The 14,755-nt window shown below is 34.7% G+C and overlaps 2 protein-coding genes across 3 annotated transcripts in view; both read left to right on the top strand.

Annotated features, from left to right (window-relative positions):
* Window positions 1–2,648: 2,648 nt before the first annotated feature.
* LOC149553016 (uncharacterized) overlaps window positions 2,649–14,755 on the top strand; it is a 29,895-nt gene continuing 17,788 nt past the window's right edge. For both annotated transcript variants that reach the window (XM_089788536.1, XM_089788534.1), the window contains exon 1: window positions 2,649–6,068. In XM_089788536.1, the coding sequence (XP_089644662.1) occupies window positions 3,000–5,498 (2,499 nt within the window). In that variant the 5' untranslated portion in view covers window positions 2,649–2,999 and the 3' untranslated portion in view covers window positions 5,499–6,068. The remainder of the gene's footprint in view (window positions 6,069–14,755) is intronic.
* Window positions 12,086–13,174, top strand: LOC149553017 (uncharacterized). The gene is made up of 2 exons (XM_089790275.1): window positions 12,086–12,709; window positions 12,890–13,174. The coding sequence occupies exons 1-2, from the start codon at window positions 12,086–12,088 to the stop codon at window positions 13,172–13,174; spliced, it is 909 nt and encodes a 302-aa protein (XP_089646401.1).

Here is a 14,755-nt window from a genome sequence, read left to right as displayed (position 1 = left end):
TTATCACAAGAAGATCCATCTTTGGCAACAATGTTAATATTACTATCAATACAAACATCTTTACTTATATCCCTAACAATTTCAACATTAGGGTTAGCATCAAACTCAACATTGCCAAACTTATCAGTTTCCTGTGGCTTTGAATTAATATCAAACTTAGGGTTCTATACCTTTTAAAGGGTTGAACATTTAGTTTTGGTATGCCTATTGTTCTTATAATGGAAACAAGACCCTAAATTCCCTAAGAGGGAAATTTCCCACACAAATTTCTCTTCTTCTAATTCCATTGAGATAATCTTTGAAAATTCAATCTCAGGAGCTAGAGCAATCAATATTCTAACACTAAGGTAGGGAAGAGTATGTTTAGATTCTTCAACTTGTAAAAATGACCCAAGAGGGTGAACAATCTGTGAAATGAAAGGCAAAAATTCAGGTTGCAAATTCTTAATTTCTATCCAATGAAGAGAAGAATGGGCTACAACTTTCTTAACACTCCCTTTAGCAGACCATTGAAAGGCCCTAAACAAAGAGTGACCCACATTCTAGCATCCCTTCTTCAAAAATCTATCTTACATTCCACGAGACTTAAAAAACCACAAATAAGCCCTTCTAGATCATCCTACAAAGACTCACTTGGATCCCTAATTTCGTTCTCCAAATATTAACTATCAAATAATCAAAGAATTTTTGAGGAGGAAAGTCTTTATCAACATACACAAAGAACATAGAAATGTCTCTTAACCTGGATAACTCCTTATGAATAGCTTTAACCATATCCTTGTTAGGAGAAAGGGAAAGAATTACAAGGTCATGGGGAGAAGACTTACCATTTCCAACTCCTCCATTGGTTCCTCCTTCTTCTGTTGTCCTTCCTCCTAGTCTATCTCTGTTGGCCAAGGGCTTTCCTGAGTCATGTTTCTTGTAAAAGATTCAATTAAAAATGACCGAGGATGGGTACTTTGGTCATGACTATTCAACGAACATCACCTTGTAGGAAGGTTTAGGAAAGTTAACTTCAAAACCTCCATTTTTCTCAGGATCGTTACCCACATTTTCAACATTCTTTGAACCTTTATCAATATCCATCTCCTGGCCATTGTTGCCATCATTATTCAATGGGGTTTCTTCTTGCATGAACGAACTAGGATGGGAGTTGAGAGAGCCCAACTTTGAAACATCAAATCCTAGACTTATTCATCTCCCATGTCCAAATTACGATGATCCAAAAATCATATCAAGGTAAGCAAGTGTCGTGACTATTCAACGAACACCACCTTGTAGTAAGGCTTAGAAATGTTAACTTCAATACCTCCATTTTTCTCAAGATCGTTATCCACATTTTCAACATTCTTTGAACCTTTATCAATATCCATCTCCTGGCCATCGTTGCCATCATTATTCAATGGGGTTTCTTCTTGCACGAGCAAACCAAGATGGGAGCCAAGAGAGCCTAACTCCGAAAAATCAAATCCTAGACTTATTCATCTCCCATGACCAAATTATGATGATCCAAAAATCATATCAAGGCAAGCAAGTGTAATGAAACCACAAAAAGCACAAAGGACATGAAAAACAATCATAGGAACACAAACAATAGATGGAAGCCATGAGAAGTCTTTGCAAATACAACACAAAAGGAGTGACCACATCACCCTTGGGATGCGTATAGTTGCATAGTGCTTCTCCTAAACAAATCTTTATATTTCCAAAGTGGACTCTACAAAATTTAACACTGATAAGAGCTTCTTTGAAAAAGTATCCACAGAATAATGGATATTACCAATTCATAGAGTAACCATAAGGTGTCCAAATCGTTGAAGATATTGTTTTCGTGGTGGTGATTAGCAACGAACATAAATAATTTATTAGCTAGTATGCAAAATGAATAATTTGTTTTCAACAAAGTATGTTAGTAGCTATTCATTCTTAATTCTTATTATATTAGCAAATAACTTGTAAACCAATATTACATTTCCAAAAACATTAAAAATATCCTTAAAAAATAGTGACTCAACATAATCTTGTACACACAATTCAAGTAGTCAATGAAAATTGATTTCAACATAATATAGAAAGATCATGTAAACCTTTCCCCAACTTGGTGATGATAAATGCTGTCATATGTTTCATATTCTTCCAAATTATGCCCCTTAACAAACATAAGAAATCAATATCTGAATAGATTTTTGAAAGTACAAATTTAGAATCAAGTACTAAAAATTTACATTTTATGACAAGTGATTTAAATTTGTTATTAATATCTATTTATTAATATTTTCTTAATTAAATTTTAGTTAAATCTTTAAATATTCACATAAAAGAGTTTCTAAAATCAAGAATGATTTTGCATCAACATTTCAAATCACACTTTTGACCCATCATCAAAATAATAAACATAAGAAACAAAAAAAAGTGCTCTCAAAACCTTAATTATTGATATCCTATAAAAATCTATATAACCACCACTTAATCACTCTCCATTCCTTTGAGAGCTTAAAAAAATAGAAAACAAAAAGCTTTTTATAAAATAATTAACATTTGCTTTTATGATCTGCATATTCCATAATTGAAGATTACAAAAAAGAATTTGAATAAAAATCACCCTCTTTTCAGAAATCTGAAAATAAAAACATTTTGTATGAAGCTTAGGAGTGCCCGTTGCAGTTGATCCCTATGCCTAAGTTGCAAGCAAACTTAAAAACAACGTAGGTCAAGGCACGCTACCCTTGACAAATGCGAGTGGCAAGGAACACTACTTGCCCTGTTAGAAACGGGGCCAAAGTCGGGAATAGGGTTTAAGCCAATACGCAGGGTTTAAGCAATGGTTTTCTGCCCAACAGAAAAATCGAAAGAAACAGAAATCTAAGCTCTCCCGTTTGCCTCGAGCAATGCATTTTCCATTAGGTCAGTTTCTCAAATCTCGTTACAGTTATGCCGTTTGAAATTCTGAAAACAGCTAGGTAACAATCATTCATGCTGTAAATAGAAGTTGGCATGGAATGAATCGATTCTTTGCAGCTATTTCTATCATTAAGCGGAATGCAAGCTTTAACCGAAAACGTGGCATTACTAGAAATAACAGAGTAACAGAAGAAGCAGATAGAGTATATTCAATGGTTAAGGACGCCTGTGAAATTATGAGAACACAAAAACGGTGGCAGGAACCTCTGAAACTCAGGCTTTCCACAGAACTTATCAGCTACATGCATGTCATTCTCATTCTCAAACAACTACAAGATGTAAGACTATCGCTTATGTTTTTCAACTGGGTGGGGGTTCAGGAGAGTTTTAACTTTAAGCATCACCCACATTCGTTTTCTGCAATGTTGATAATTTTAGCGAGATCAAGGATGGTTGATGAGGCAGAACGAATCTTTGAGAATATGAAAGTCCAGGGCTCGATTCCCACAGAGAAAGCTATGAGTGAGCTAATTAGTGCATATTCTGATGCCGGTTTGATCAGCATGGCTTGCGATATGTTTACGTATGCTAGGAGCCATGGTGTGTGGCCCTCTGTATTTTCTTGCAACAAATTGCTTGATGCCCTTGTTAAGTGTAAGAGGATGGATGCTGCAGAGAGGGTTTACGCAGAAATGCAGGATAGTGAGATGAATTGCCCTGATGATTACAGTACAGGGATTATGATTCGAGGTCTCTGCAGGGAAGGGAGGGTTCGTGAAGGTAGGCTTTTGATGCAGAAGGTCTGTGGTAAAAATCGCTATGGGCCGAATGGACCAGTTGTGTTTTATAATACTCTCATGGATGGGTTTTGTAAGAAAGGTGAGGTTCATCACGCCTTTGTGGTATTTGGCGAGTTGATCAAAATAGGGGCTTTGCCGAATGTAGTAACTTATGGAACTCTTGTCAATGGTTTCTGCAAGAAGGGAAATTTGGATGAGGCAGGGTGGCTTTTGACTAAAATGATAGAAGTAGGCCTAAGGCCTAATGAATTTGTTTTCAATGCTGTTATTGATGGGTACTGCAAGAAGGGTAACATGTTTGAGGGAGGTAAGATCTTGAATAGAATGCTTGATATGGGTGCTTTACCTGATGTTGTTACATATAATTCACTGATCAATGGGTTCTGTGAGGGTGGAAACATGGAGGAATCAGAGAAACTTCTGAATGAGATGTTATGTCGGGGCATGGTGCCCAGCAAGTTTACTTATACTTGTTTAATGCATGGATATTGCAAGCAGGGGAACATGTCGAAAGCAACTAATCTCTTGATTCAAATGTTGGAAAAGGGGCAGCAGCCTGATGTGGTTACTTATGGTGCTCTTATCAATGGCTTATGTGTATTGGGTAAGGTTCATGAGGCCTTCTTTATTCGAGATAAAATGGTGGCAAAAGGTCTGGAACCAGACACCACTGTTTACAACACATTGATTAATGGACTTTGTAAGGAAGGTCTTCTGGCTGATGCAAAGAAAGTCATGATTGAAATGTTGGCGAAAGACTGTCTTCCAAATGAGCATACTTACGTTACGCTAATAGATGGGTATTGTAGGGAGGGTAGAATGAGTGAAGCCATAAAGATCTTCAATTTTATGCTTGAAAAAGGCATTGAACCTGGAATTGTTGGTTATAATGCAATGATAACAGGCTATAGTATGTTAGGTATGATGGATCATGCGTGTTCATGTGTTGTACAAATGATTAAACAGTGTCTGGAACCAGATAATTTCACTTTCACTACCCTCATAGATGGATACTGTAAGGTGAAAAATATACCTAAGGCTATGAAGTTGTTAAATCAAATGGCGAGAAGAGGCTGTAAGGCAGATGTTGTGACTTATAGTGCATTAATCAATGGGTACTGTAAAGAAAGGAAAATGCAAGAGGCCTGGGCGCTGTTTGAAGACATGCAAGAAAGAGGAGTGGTCCCAAATGAGGTTGCTTACAGCACTCTCATACATGGGTACTGCAAGGATGGCAATATTGTGGGAGCAATAGAAACGTTTGATGTAATGTTGCAGAAGGGTTGTATACCTAATGAAGTGACATTTAATATACTTATTACGGGACTCTGCAAGGCCAGCAGCATGCAGTCAGGACACTTGGAACAAAGTGTGCACACAAAATTGCCAGCCATCTTCTATAAAATGTTGCATGATGACTGGGATTATAAGACTGCAGTGTGTAATATAATTATCGTGGGTCTTTGTATCAGGAAAAAAGCACAATTGGTTTTCAAATTGAAAGATAAAATGTATGCGGAAGGTTTTCTACCTGATGGGGTTACATTTGCAGCTTTGTTGCATGGTTTATGCAATGAGGACAAACTAAATGATATGAACAAGATTTTATGTGAAGAAGTGCAGAAAGACATGCTTTGTGTTGCACTTAGGTACTCCAGTCTAATCGACCAAATTTTTTATCAAGGCAAAGCTTCTACAGTCACATTACTTTTGAACAGAATGTCAGGTACAGATTGTGGACAGGTCAATGTTTTCAATGTTCTTGATCAGAAGGCTGCAGCTCTAGAAGTAGACTGAGTAAATCACAAAGCTTCTCAATTGGACATGATTGCATTCATACAAAGAGATTCTTGGAGATTGAACACATACACCTAATAAGGCCTTAAGTTCAGATGCTGAAGAAATGAACTGTTTGAAACATAGTTCTCAACAGCTTCAAGTATTACCTTTTTGGAAGAGAGTTTTGCTACATTCATCAGCAACTATTTTTCTTTCTATGGCAAGATTTTTTGTAAACTTTTGGGGGTCATTCACCAGTGTTAGAATAACTATGGAGGATAGTCAGAATCAGTTGGTCAATGAAATTCAAAAGATTTATCGATCCCAGGGGGTACAAATTTCTGATAAGCATATAGAAATTATTGTGCGCCAAATTACATCGAAAGTTTTAGTTGTAGATGTCGAAAAGTCCGAAAATAAAATTTTTGAAAATGGACTAAATGAAAATGGAGCTATGCTTGATAGGTGTAATATGACTCCTTTCAATTGGAAGGAGATCATAAAATGGATGTGATGTGCTTGCCAGGTGAAAAGGCTGTTAAATATTTGGATTTGCAGTTATGTGGTCCGAGATCCTAAATTGATCAGGTATGTACTCCTTGCTTTGCTCTGATCGTTTCCAAGATCAATTGATTCTTATCAAGGAAGGGTGGTCCTGTACACAAGTATTGTCCACTTTAGTTGCCAAGGGTGTTCATCTTTTGTATCTATGACTACAAGAACAAGATTTTCTTAGTGTGGCGGACCAGATTAGAAAGCAAGCCTTACTTAGAGAAAGCCCTTTTTTTCATTTGGAACTGAAAAAATAAATGCAATAGGAGGCCTTGGCTTGTATTCCAACTGCACATTTCTGGTCTTGTGCTTTATTTCTTGATAAAATGTGTTTCCCAAAATAGCATGTAAGGGTTTGCAATTCATTTTAGCCTTTTAGATCATTTAGTCCGTTTCCAGGTTATTTTAGGCCAGTTTGGGCTGTTTAGAGCTAGTTTCTGGGCTTTTTTAGTTAATCTTCTATCATTCATGCATTTATATGAAATTCTAAATGATGATGGTGACATGTTTGATGTCTCACCTAGAAGCCTGTAGTTGTAATGATGAATTCTTGAAAATAAATGCTGCATTTAATATTAATCTTCAAGTATATAAATATGGGCAGAATTGTTTCCGTTCCCCATTCTGCTTTCTCAAATTTAATTGTATAATTATTGAAGAAAAGGCAAAAATTCTGATCATGTAGCAAGCACGAACTGAAAAAATAAGCAAAGTCATCTTATACATTTTTACTTGTGTAATAGATTTTTTTGTTTTGATCCGAGTTGTTAAATTCTGGAGTTTAACAGACTCATTGTATCAATGTATTTCCTACTGTTTCTGGTGTTTCATAGCAGGTAATGATTGGGCACATCTCACCTTTGTTTCAGACCGAATTAACAACTCAAATACCTAAAACTTAAGTATGGTTTTCAACATGGGAAGCATAATGTTAATTTTGGTATCACAAAAATTTGCTTCCCAACTTTTATATTTTTCACTATATATTTTCTATAATTTTAATTTTATGTATGCATATGGAAGAAACCCTTAGTCCTACACTTTAAGAGTGACTCTATAAAAGATAGAAACCCGAAGTTATTGGATTCATTTACAATTACTTGTGTATGTTAAGCTAAGTCACAGGCTTCACTGAATTTTGAGCCATGAAGTTTGGAGTTAGGGGAACTTCAAAAAAATTAAGAAAAAACATTGGAATTCTCTTTATGTTGGTATAGATAAAATAGTGTTGTTTTTTGATAAAAATATATTTCAGTAAAACTTTTTTAGGAGCTTTTGTAGCCTCCTAGGGTTTGAGAGGATATTTTTCCATTATTTACAGGGTTTGAGAGGGTTTTAATAACCCATCTTTTTAGTGTTCTATTGTCTGGGTTTCAATGGCCTTTCTTGAAATTATGACGTCACTCTTGCCTCACACACAGTGATAGGAATATAAACATTTAAAATAATGGTAGCTTTTGAGTTTTGGACTAGTTTATTGTTTGTAGAGCAACTTGAAGACAGAGTTGAGGCCTTGATCTAAGAGATATTTGAAACAATGCATTATATGAAAGTTTTATTGTTCAGATGGTTGAGGGGAATGCATTTATGGGAGATTGGCTAACAGCAAACCCCATACCAAGAATTGTGTACTCATTTCGGTCGGCTAAATGCTGCTATTGTAGATAGGGCGTGCAGCGACAGTTCCACTCACCAGTTGAGTCTAATGAATTCAAAATATTGAACTTTAAATCTAATTTACTAATATAATAGTATATATGTTAAATTTAAGACTATTTAATTTTTAAATTATGATTGACAATTTCACTTGTTATACACAATACATATTTTTTTTGGGGATAGGTCAGGGGTATACAGCCAGTAGAAATGTCTAGTTCACTTATCTTCCTGCTCTTTCCCGCATGCTTATTTCCTATTTATACAATTTTCCAGCATAGTCATTTGCATTTAAACATCAGATCGGTAGTATATACTGTTATCATACCTGGCCTTCTTATGATTACCTCTTCTTCCTTCCCCTGCTCAAGTGATTGCATTTTAGAGTAAAGCGCAAAAGAAAACAACTATCAGGAATTCACATTCTGTTTATTAATATCATTAGAATTCTAGAATTCTCTGCCAGCTAAGATTAATCCATTTCATTACACTATACAACCTGCAATATTTGTTATAATCCAGAAAGATAAACTTATCTCAGATTACAGAGAGTTAAATCCAGATTACCTTCCTGCATATATCATTAAGTTATGAGATGTGCTCAAAGAGACTGTTTCTCTGAGATCTTGCCTAACCTGAATAATGGATACAGAAGATAAAGGCAATTTCATTTTGTTATGTCATAACACTATTATGTCATATATCATATATTTGTGGGATGAGTTTATTAAAAGCTGTTGAGATTGAAATGAGTTCCCTTACAGAATGCATATTTGAGCCCTGGTATTTAGTCCAGTCCAAATTCCAAAATTTCATCAATTTTTAGTCAAAAATGGGCAAAAGAATATTAAACTTGTGGCTTTAAAATGGTCAATAATTTATTTAGATTTTGGCAATTTTATGTTTTAAAAACCTCCAGTGGTCTGCCAGCTTCTTTCTGTATTTCAAATTTTCGAAATCCAAGCCCTGCGTCAAAAGTCGTGCAGGATTAAAGTTGGAATGTTAACTTTCAAAAAATCAAAGTCGTAATCATAAATTTCAAAAAGTTAATTACCTCTCAAACGTGAAACAGTTAAGATCTTAACATCTAAAAAATCTAAGATCTTAATCTCTTAAAAATTAAGAGTTGTAATCTTAACTTTTCCTATCTTTTGGTCAAACTCTTACCTTTTGGTCAAAATCTTAACTTTTGAAAAGTTCAGAGTTAATAAGTGATTGTATTTTTAATTTTAGAGTAAAGCACTAAAGAAAACAACTATCAGGAAGAAACATTCTGTTTATTAATATCATTAGAATTCTAAAATTCTCTGCCAGCTAAGATTAATCCATTTCATTACACTATAATTTGATCCAAACTGCATTATTTGATATAACCCAGAAAGATGAACTTAGCTCAGAATACAGAGAGTTAGATGCAGATTACCTTCCTGCATATATTGTTAAGTTATGAGACGTGCTCAAACAGACCGTTTCCATGAGATGTCGCCTAACCTGAATAATGAATACAGAAGATAAAGGCAATTTCATTTTTTTTTATGTCACAAGCTTCCAACATGGAGATTTCATAATAACACTATTATGTCACGTATTCATGGGACGAGTTTGAACATTAAAAGCTGTTGAGTCTGAAATGAGTTCCCTTACAGAATGCATATTTGAGCCCTGGTATTTAGTCCAGTCAAAATTTCAAAATCTCATCATTTTTAAGTCAAAAATGGGCAAAAGAATTGTTGTCAATCAGGATAGCACCTATAGTGAGATGTAAAATCTAGATTGCACCAATGATTTGTATGTAACTTTAATTGAATCAACACAAATTACCCACAATACCCAGACAAGCATGCAATTACAAAAGTATTTCTGTGCAAGTACCCGGAATCTTTTGCTTTGAAAGGAAAACCTAGGCTTTACCAATTTTCTGCGAAAAAGAATAAGGACACAAACAAAGACCTGTAATTACAAGTATCAAGATTCTAACATGCAATAAGGAATATAGTTTGAATGAAGGATGAATACAACATAAAAGCTAAGTAGCCGAATCGCTCGGTCCAGGGCATCAATTCCAGGTACGAGTCAATTCGGAATCTAAAATTGAGTTGAATCGACTGTGGGCACGCACAGGGTACAGATTTCATTGTCGTTTTGTTTGCCTTCGTTTTGTTGATGACGTGGGGATTCCACGTCACCCCATTTGATTTTGACCATCAACTTTAACCTTATTTTTTTGCCTAACTTTATGCGGCCGTTGATTTTCCTTTATCATTTTTTTGTTTGCGCGTGTTTGCAGCGGCATTTCAGTGTGAGTTTGCAGCTTTGGGCAGCATTTGTATCTGCACGTTTGGAATTACGACCTCCATCATCTAGTGTGAGTTTGCAGACGGCCGACAACCTCCATTATCCAACAGACGGCAGACGACCTCCTTCAACTAGTGTTTGCGGCGACCTTCAAACCTCCTCCTCCTACCTGCGTTTGTGGCTAGCGACATAAGTTGTAGGTTTTGGCCGTTTTTCATTGCGATTGTTTTTATTATTTTATTATTTTGGTTATTTTTAACAAAGCTATAGTTTATAGTATAGTCTACCTTATTAGTAAGGTTTTAATATTTATAATAAAATATTACTATAGTTTAAATTTATTAATTTTACTTAGATTTTATTTATTAAGGTTGTATTACAAAAATAAAATCTAAGTATTAAGATTATATTATAAAATATTAATATAGTCTAAGTAGTATTAAGGTTAAATGATGAAATGTTAATATAGCTATGTAAGCTTATATTTGAATGTTCAAACTTCATATTTATAATTTTATTTGTCATATTATTATATGTTTAAATTATTTAGATTTTATTTATGTTTTAAATTTTTCAACGTAAAGTTTAAAGTTTAAAGTTTATTTATTAAGCTATTGTAATTACTATTAGTAAATCTAAAATAGTAAATACAATTATTAGCTGTTTTTTATTTCAATTTATTATTTTACTAGTGATATTAAAATTTATTTGTTTTAATTTTTAAAACTAAAAGTTATATTTGTATAAATTACAGGTGTTAGCAGCTATAATAATTCATCATGGCAGGCACGACTCCTCCCTTTACTATTGACCCAGCTTCACCATTATGGAGGCATGTGCAAATACTAGAGCATGTTCTTGGTGGAGGGACATGTATTTGGATATGTCCTGGCTGTGGCATACGGTATACAAGTTCCTATAGCCGAGTGAAAGGGCATTTGTGTGCAATTCCTGGAAAGGGAATCAAATCTTTTCCAGGAAAAGATCATGTGCCTATACCAGTTTCTAAAGTAGAAGCATACATTAAGGAACAAGAGGAAGCAAATGCAAGGGTTCAAAGTAGGTCGGGACATCCATTGCTTAAAAGAAGGGGCTCACGGAAGTCACATGCTTCATCATATCACAGTCATACACCTAGTGTTGCTCTTGACATTGTGGTAGAAAGCCATCCATTTATGAGGACAAATGAAGATGAGGGTATAAATTTGAAGAGAGCAAGAGGACCATTGGAGATGGCATTTAATAATGATGCTAGAGATATTGCGGATGAAGCGATTGCTAGGTGCCTCTATGCAAACGGTTTATCATTCAATGTTGTTAGATCACCCTATTGGCAAGACATGGTAAGAAAAATAAATGAAGCTCCAAAGGGGTATACAGGCCCTGGTTATGAGAAGGTTCGTACCACTTTATTGGCAAAGGAGGTCAAACATATAGAAATTTCATTAGCTCCTATTAAGGCCTCACGGAAAGAAACAGGGGTCTCCATTATTTCTGATGGGTGGAAGGATGCAAAAATAGACCCTTGATTAATGTGATTGCAATGTCCCCTAAAGGGGCAATGTTTCTAAAAGCTGTTGATTGAGAGGGCCAAGTAAAGGATGCTCAATTTATTGCTAACATTCTCATAGAGTGCATTAATGACATAGGCCCTCAAAATGTTGTCCAAGTTATAACAGATAATGCAAAGAACTGTAGAGCAGCTAGTTTGTTAGTTGAGACACAATTCCCACATATATTTTGGACACCTTGTGCCATGCATTCACTCAACCTCATGCTACAGAAGTTGGGTACTAAAATAGCTTGGATTAAACAAGTTTATGATGAAGCTCAAGATATCCAAATGTTCATAACAAACCACCACTGCTCGCAAGCTATTTTCAGATCATTCTCACGGCTGGAGCTATTGAAGGTAATCCAAAATTCAAATACTACATTTTTATGTTTTACCTTAATTATTTATTTCAGTAAAATTATATATGTACATATTTTTTATTTTAATTACTTGTTTTCCAATTTTCAAATAGGTTGCTGAGACTAGATTCGCATCAAATACAATTGTCTTGAGACGGCTTGTGGCTGTTTGAGAGGCACTTCCTAGTATGGCGATCAGCCAACAATGGAACATATGGAGGCAGTCCAGTAGTGAGAGGGCAACAAATATCAGGACAAGGATTTTGGATGAAACTTGGTGGAGTCGTGTAGAATACCTTCTTAGTTTCACAAAGCCCATCCTAAGTATGATACGTTTTACTGACATGGATAAGCCATGCTTGGGGGAGGTTTATGATGGAATAGACTCAATGATTGAGAATATGAGATCCGTCATAAATGCAAGAGAGCAAGACCCTGAAGAAACCTTTTGCAAAGAGGTGCAATCAATATGTTTTGAGCGATGGAACAAAATGACCACCTCACTCCATCTTTTTGCCTTTTCATTGAGTCCCAAATATTATAGTGAAGAGATTCTTGCTTTGCCAACTAGGGTGCCACCATATCGTGATGCAGAAGTAGGTGAAGGGTTTAGGAAAGCTATTACTAAACTCTTCCCTAATATTGAAATGGAGGATGCAGTTACAAGTGAATTTGCTGATTTTGTATCATCCACTGGTCAAAGTCTTGCTGCTGTTCATGACAAGTATAGGAACGATGCTCATGCTTGGTGGTACCTCAATGGCCACAAATTGCCAAACCTCCAAATTCTAGCAATCAAAGTTTTATCACAAGTAAGTTTATGAATTTGTATACACACTCTAAATTTGGTTGTCAATTTGAAATTAACAAACTCATTTGATTTACTTAAATTTTAGAGACTCCAATGAGATTTTCCTTTGCTTCATTAGGTTGCTAGTTCATCTTCAGCTGAATGAAATTGGAGTACATACTCCTTCATCCATTCAGTGAAGCGCAATCGGTTGGCATTAGGTAAAGCTGAGGATTTAGTTTATGTGCATTCAAACTTGCACCTTCTTACTCACAAAAATGATGACTACAAGCAAGGGGCAGCAAAGTTATGGGATGTAGAACCAGAGTCTATTGACATGGATCTTCCTATTGGTGCATCAAACTCACCAATGGAGGATTTAAGTAGCCAACATATTTTGAGAGCAAGTACTAGTGGGATTCAATCATCTAATGTCAATGTTAATGACAATCTTGATAATGATGATGATCCATATGGTTTTGATTAGGGAGCTGATCAGTGATTTGAATTTCTAGTATTACTTCTTTTTCAAACAATGACTATATTTCATGACACTAGTTCGATCTTTTTGATATCGAAAACTAAATTTCAAAGTAAATTAGTTATGTTTCAAAATCTGAAATTTGGAATGGTTTTATTTAACTTCTAGCATATGTATTGGTATGTGAATTCTAAATTTAATTTGTTTTCATATTGGTATATTTTTTAGCAGCACATATACATATATTATATATATTTAAAAAAATATTTTAAAAAAAAAAAAAAAAAAAAATATATATATATATATATATATATATATATATAAATGTGGACGTACCGGTTCCTATACCCAATACCCTAAATTCTTTTTGCCGTACCAACGTTTCGTACCCATGTACCTGTACCCGTACCCGATTCGGCTACTTAGCATAAAAGAAAAGAACCCACAATATTGCAAACAAGAGTCTATGAGAAGGAACTGCTGAATCTGTATAATCAATGCTCAAAAAATCTCTACTACAAAGTGCTCCTACAATCAACTCAAAAATTTGCAATGTGCAAAAAATCTAAGCAAGAAAGAAGAGACCTCATAATGAGGTGAAAATACAATAAGTAGAGCTCAATACCACTCGTATATGAGAAAAATGCATGAAAAATAAGGCTCAAAATTGCTCCAATTTGTGAAAAAACCCATCAAGTCTACCATACTTACCTGTCCAACTAATAGCTCACAGAAATATGTTTCGATCTTCTTAAAAAATGTGCAAAAACCCTAGGTCGGGTATGAAAAATAAGCCAAAAATATCATATGTCAATCTGCTCAAAAACATGTAAAACATGCCTAAAAATGCCTCCCAAAGTGAACTGTATGTAAAACTGGCCCTAATTGCATCATATGTTGCCAAAAAATTAGCACTAAAGTGCTCAATAACTGCATGAGAAAGTGAAACAGCCCCTCTGAAAAATAACTCCTTCTGATGTTCAGTTAACTTAAAGAGTCTTCTTTTGCTAAAAATAGAACTTTGAATTTGAACTGAAGCACTCCAAGTATCAAAAAATTTATAACCGATAGCTTCACTCTTATCTCCCTCTTGATATATTTAATCCTTTTGCATTTTCATAATTACTATTAAATAATTGATCTATAAAAATACCAATTATCAAATAATGATCACATTTTCAAATCATGCAATTAAAATACTAATTATATTTGATTAAACACAATAATATACAACTTAAAATAAACAAGTTATATATTGATAAGTAGGAGATAATTTCCACAACAAGTCAAATTGTGATATTGCTATCAGGATTTAATTGTGTGAGTCAAACTCATTGACCCATGTTTCATGAGTAGTGATTCAACATGAATCCATCTCTCAAACATGACCTTTCTCAAAGTTATATATTATTATGGTTTATAAACATGACCTTTCTCCCTCAAACATATGGCGGACCCAAAATCTTTTTTTGATAGGTAACAAGTTTTTTGTATTGATTAAATAAGGATAGTGCTTACAAAGATATGCTAAAGTATAAAGTGGCCAATATCATAAACGATCTCCTAAATTTCCTCTGCCATTGACGT

Source organism: Cupressus sempervirens, chromosome 6 (genome assembly GCF_028749045.1).
Source record: "Cupressus sempervirens isolate cs-2001-9-10 chromosome 6, ASM2874904v1, whole genome shotgun sequence".
Lineage (NCBI taxonomy): Eukaryota > Viridiplantae > Streptophyta > Pinopsida > Cupressales > Cupressaceae > Cupressus > Cupressus sempervirens.
This window is presented reverse-complemented; position numbering and strand designations above follow the sequence as displayed.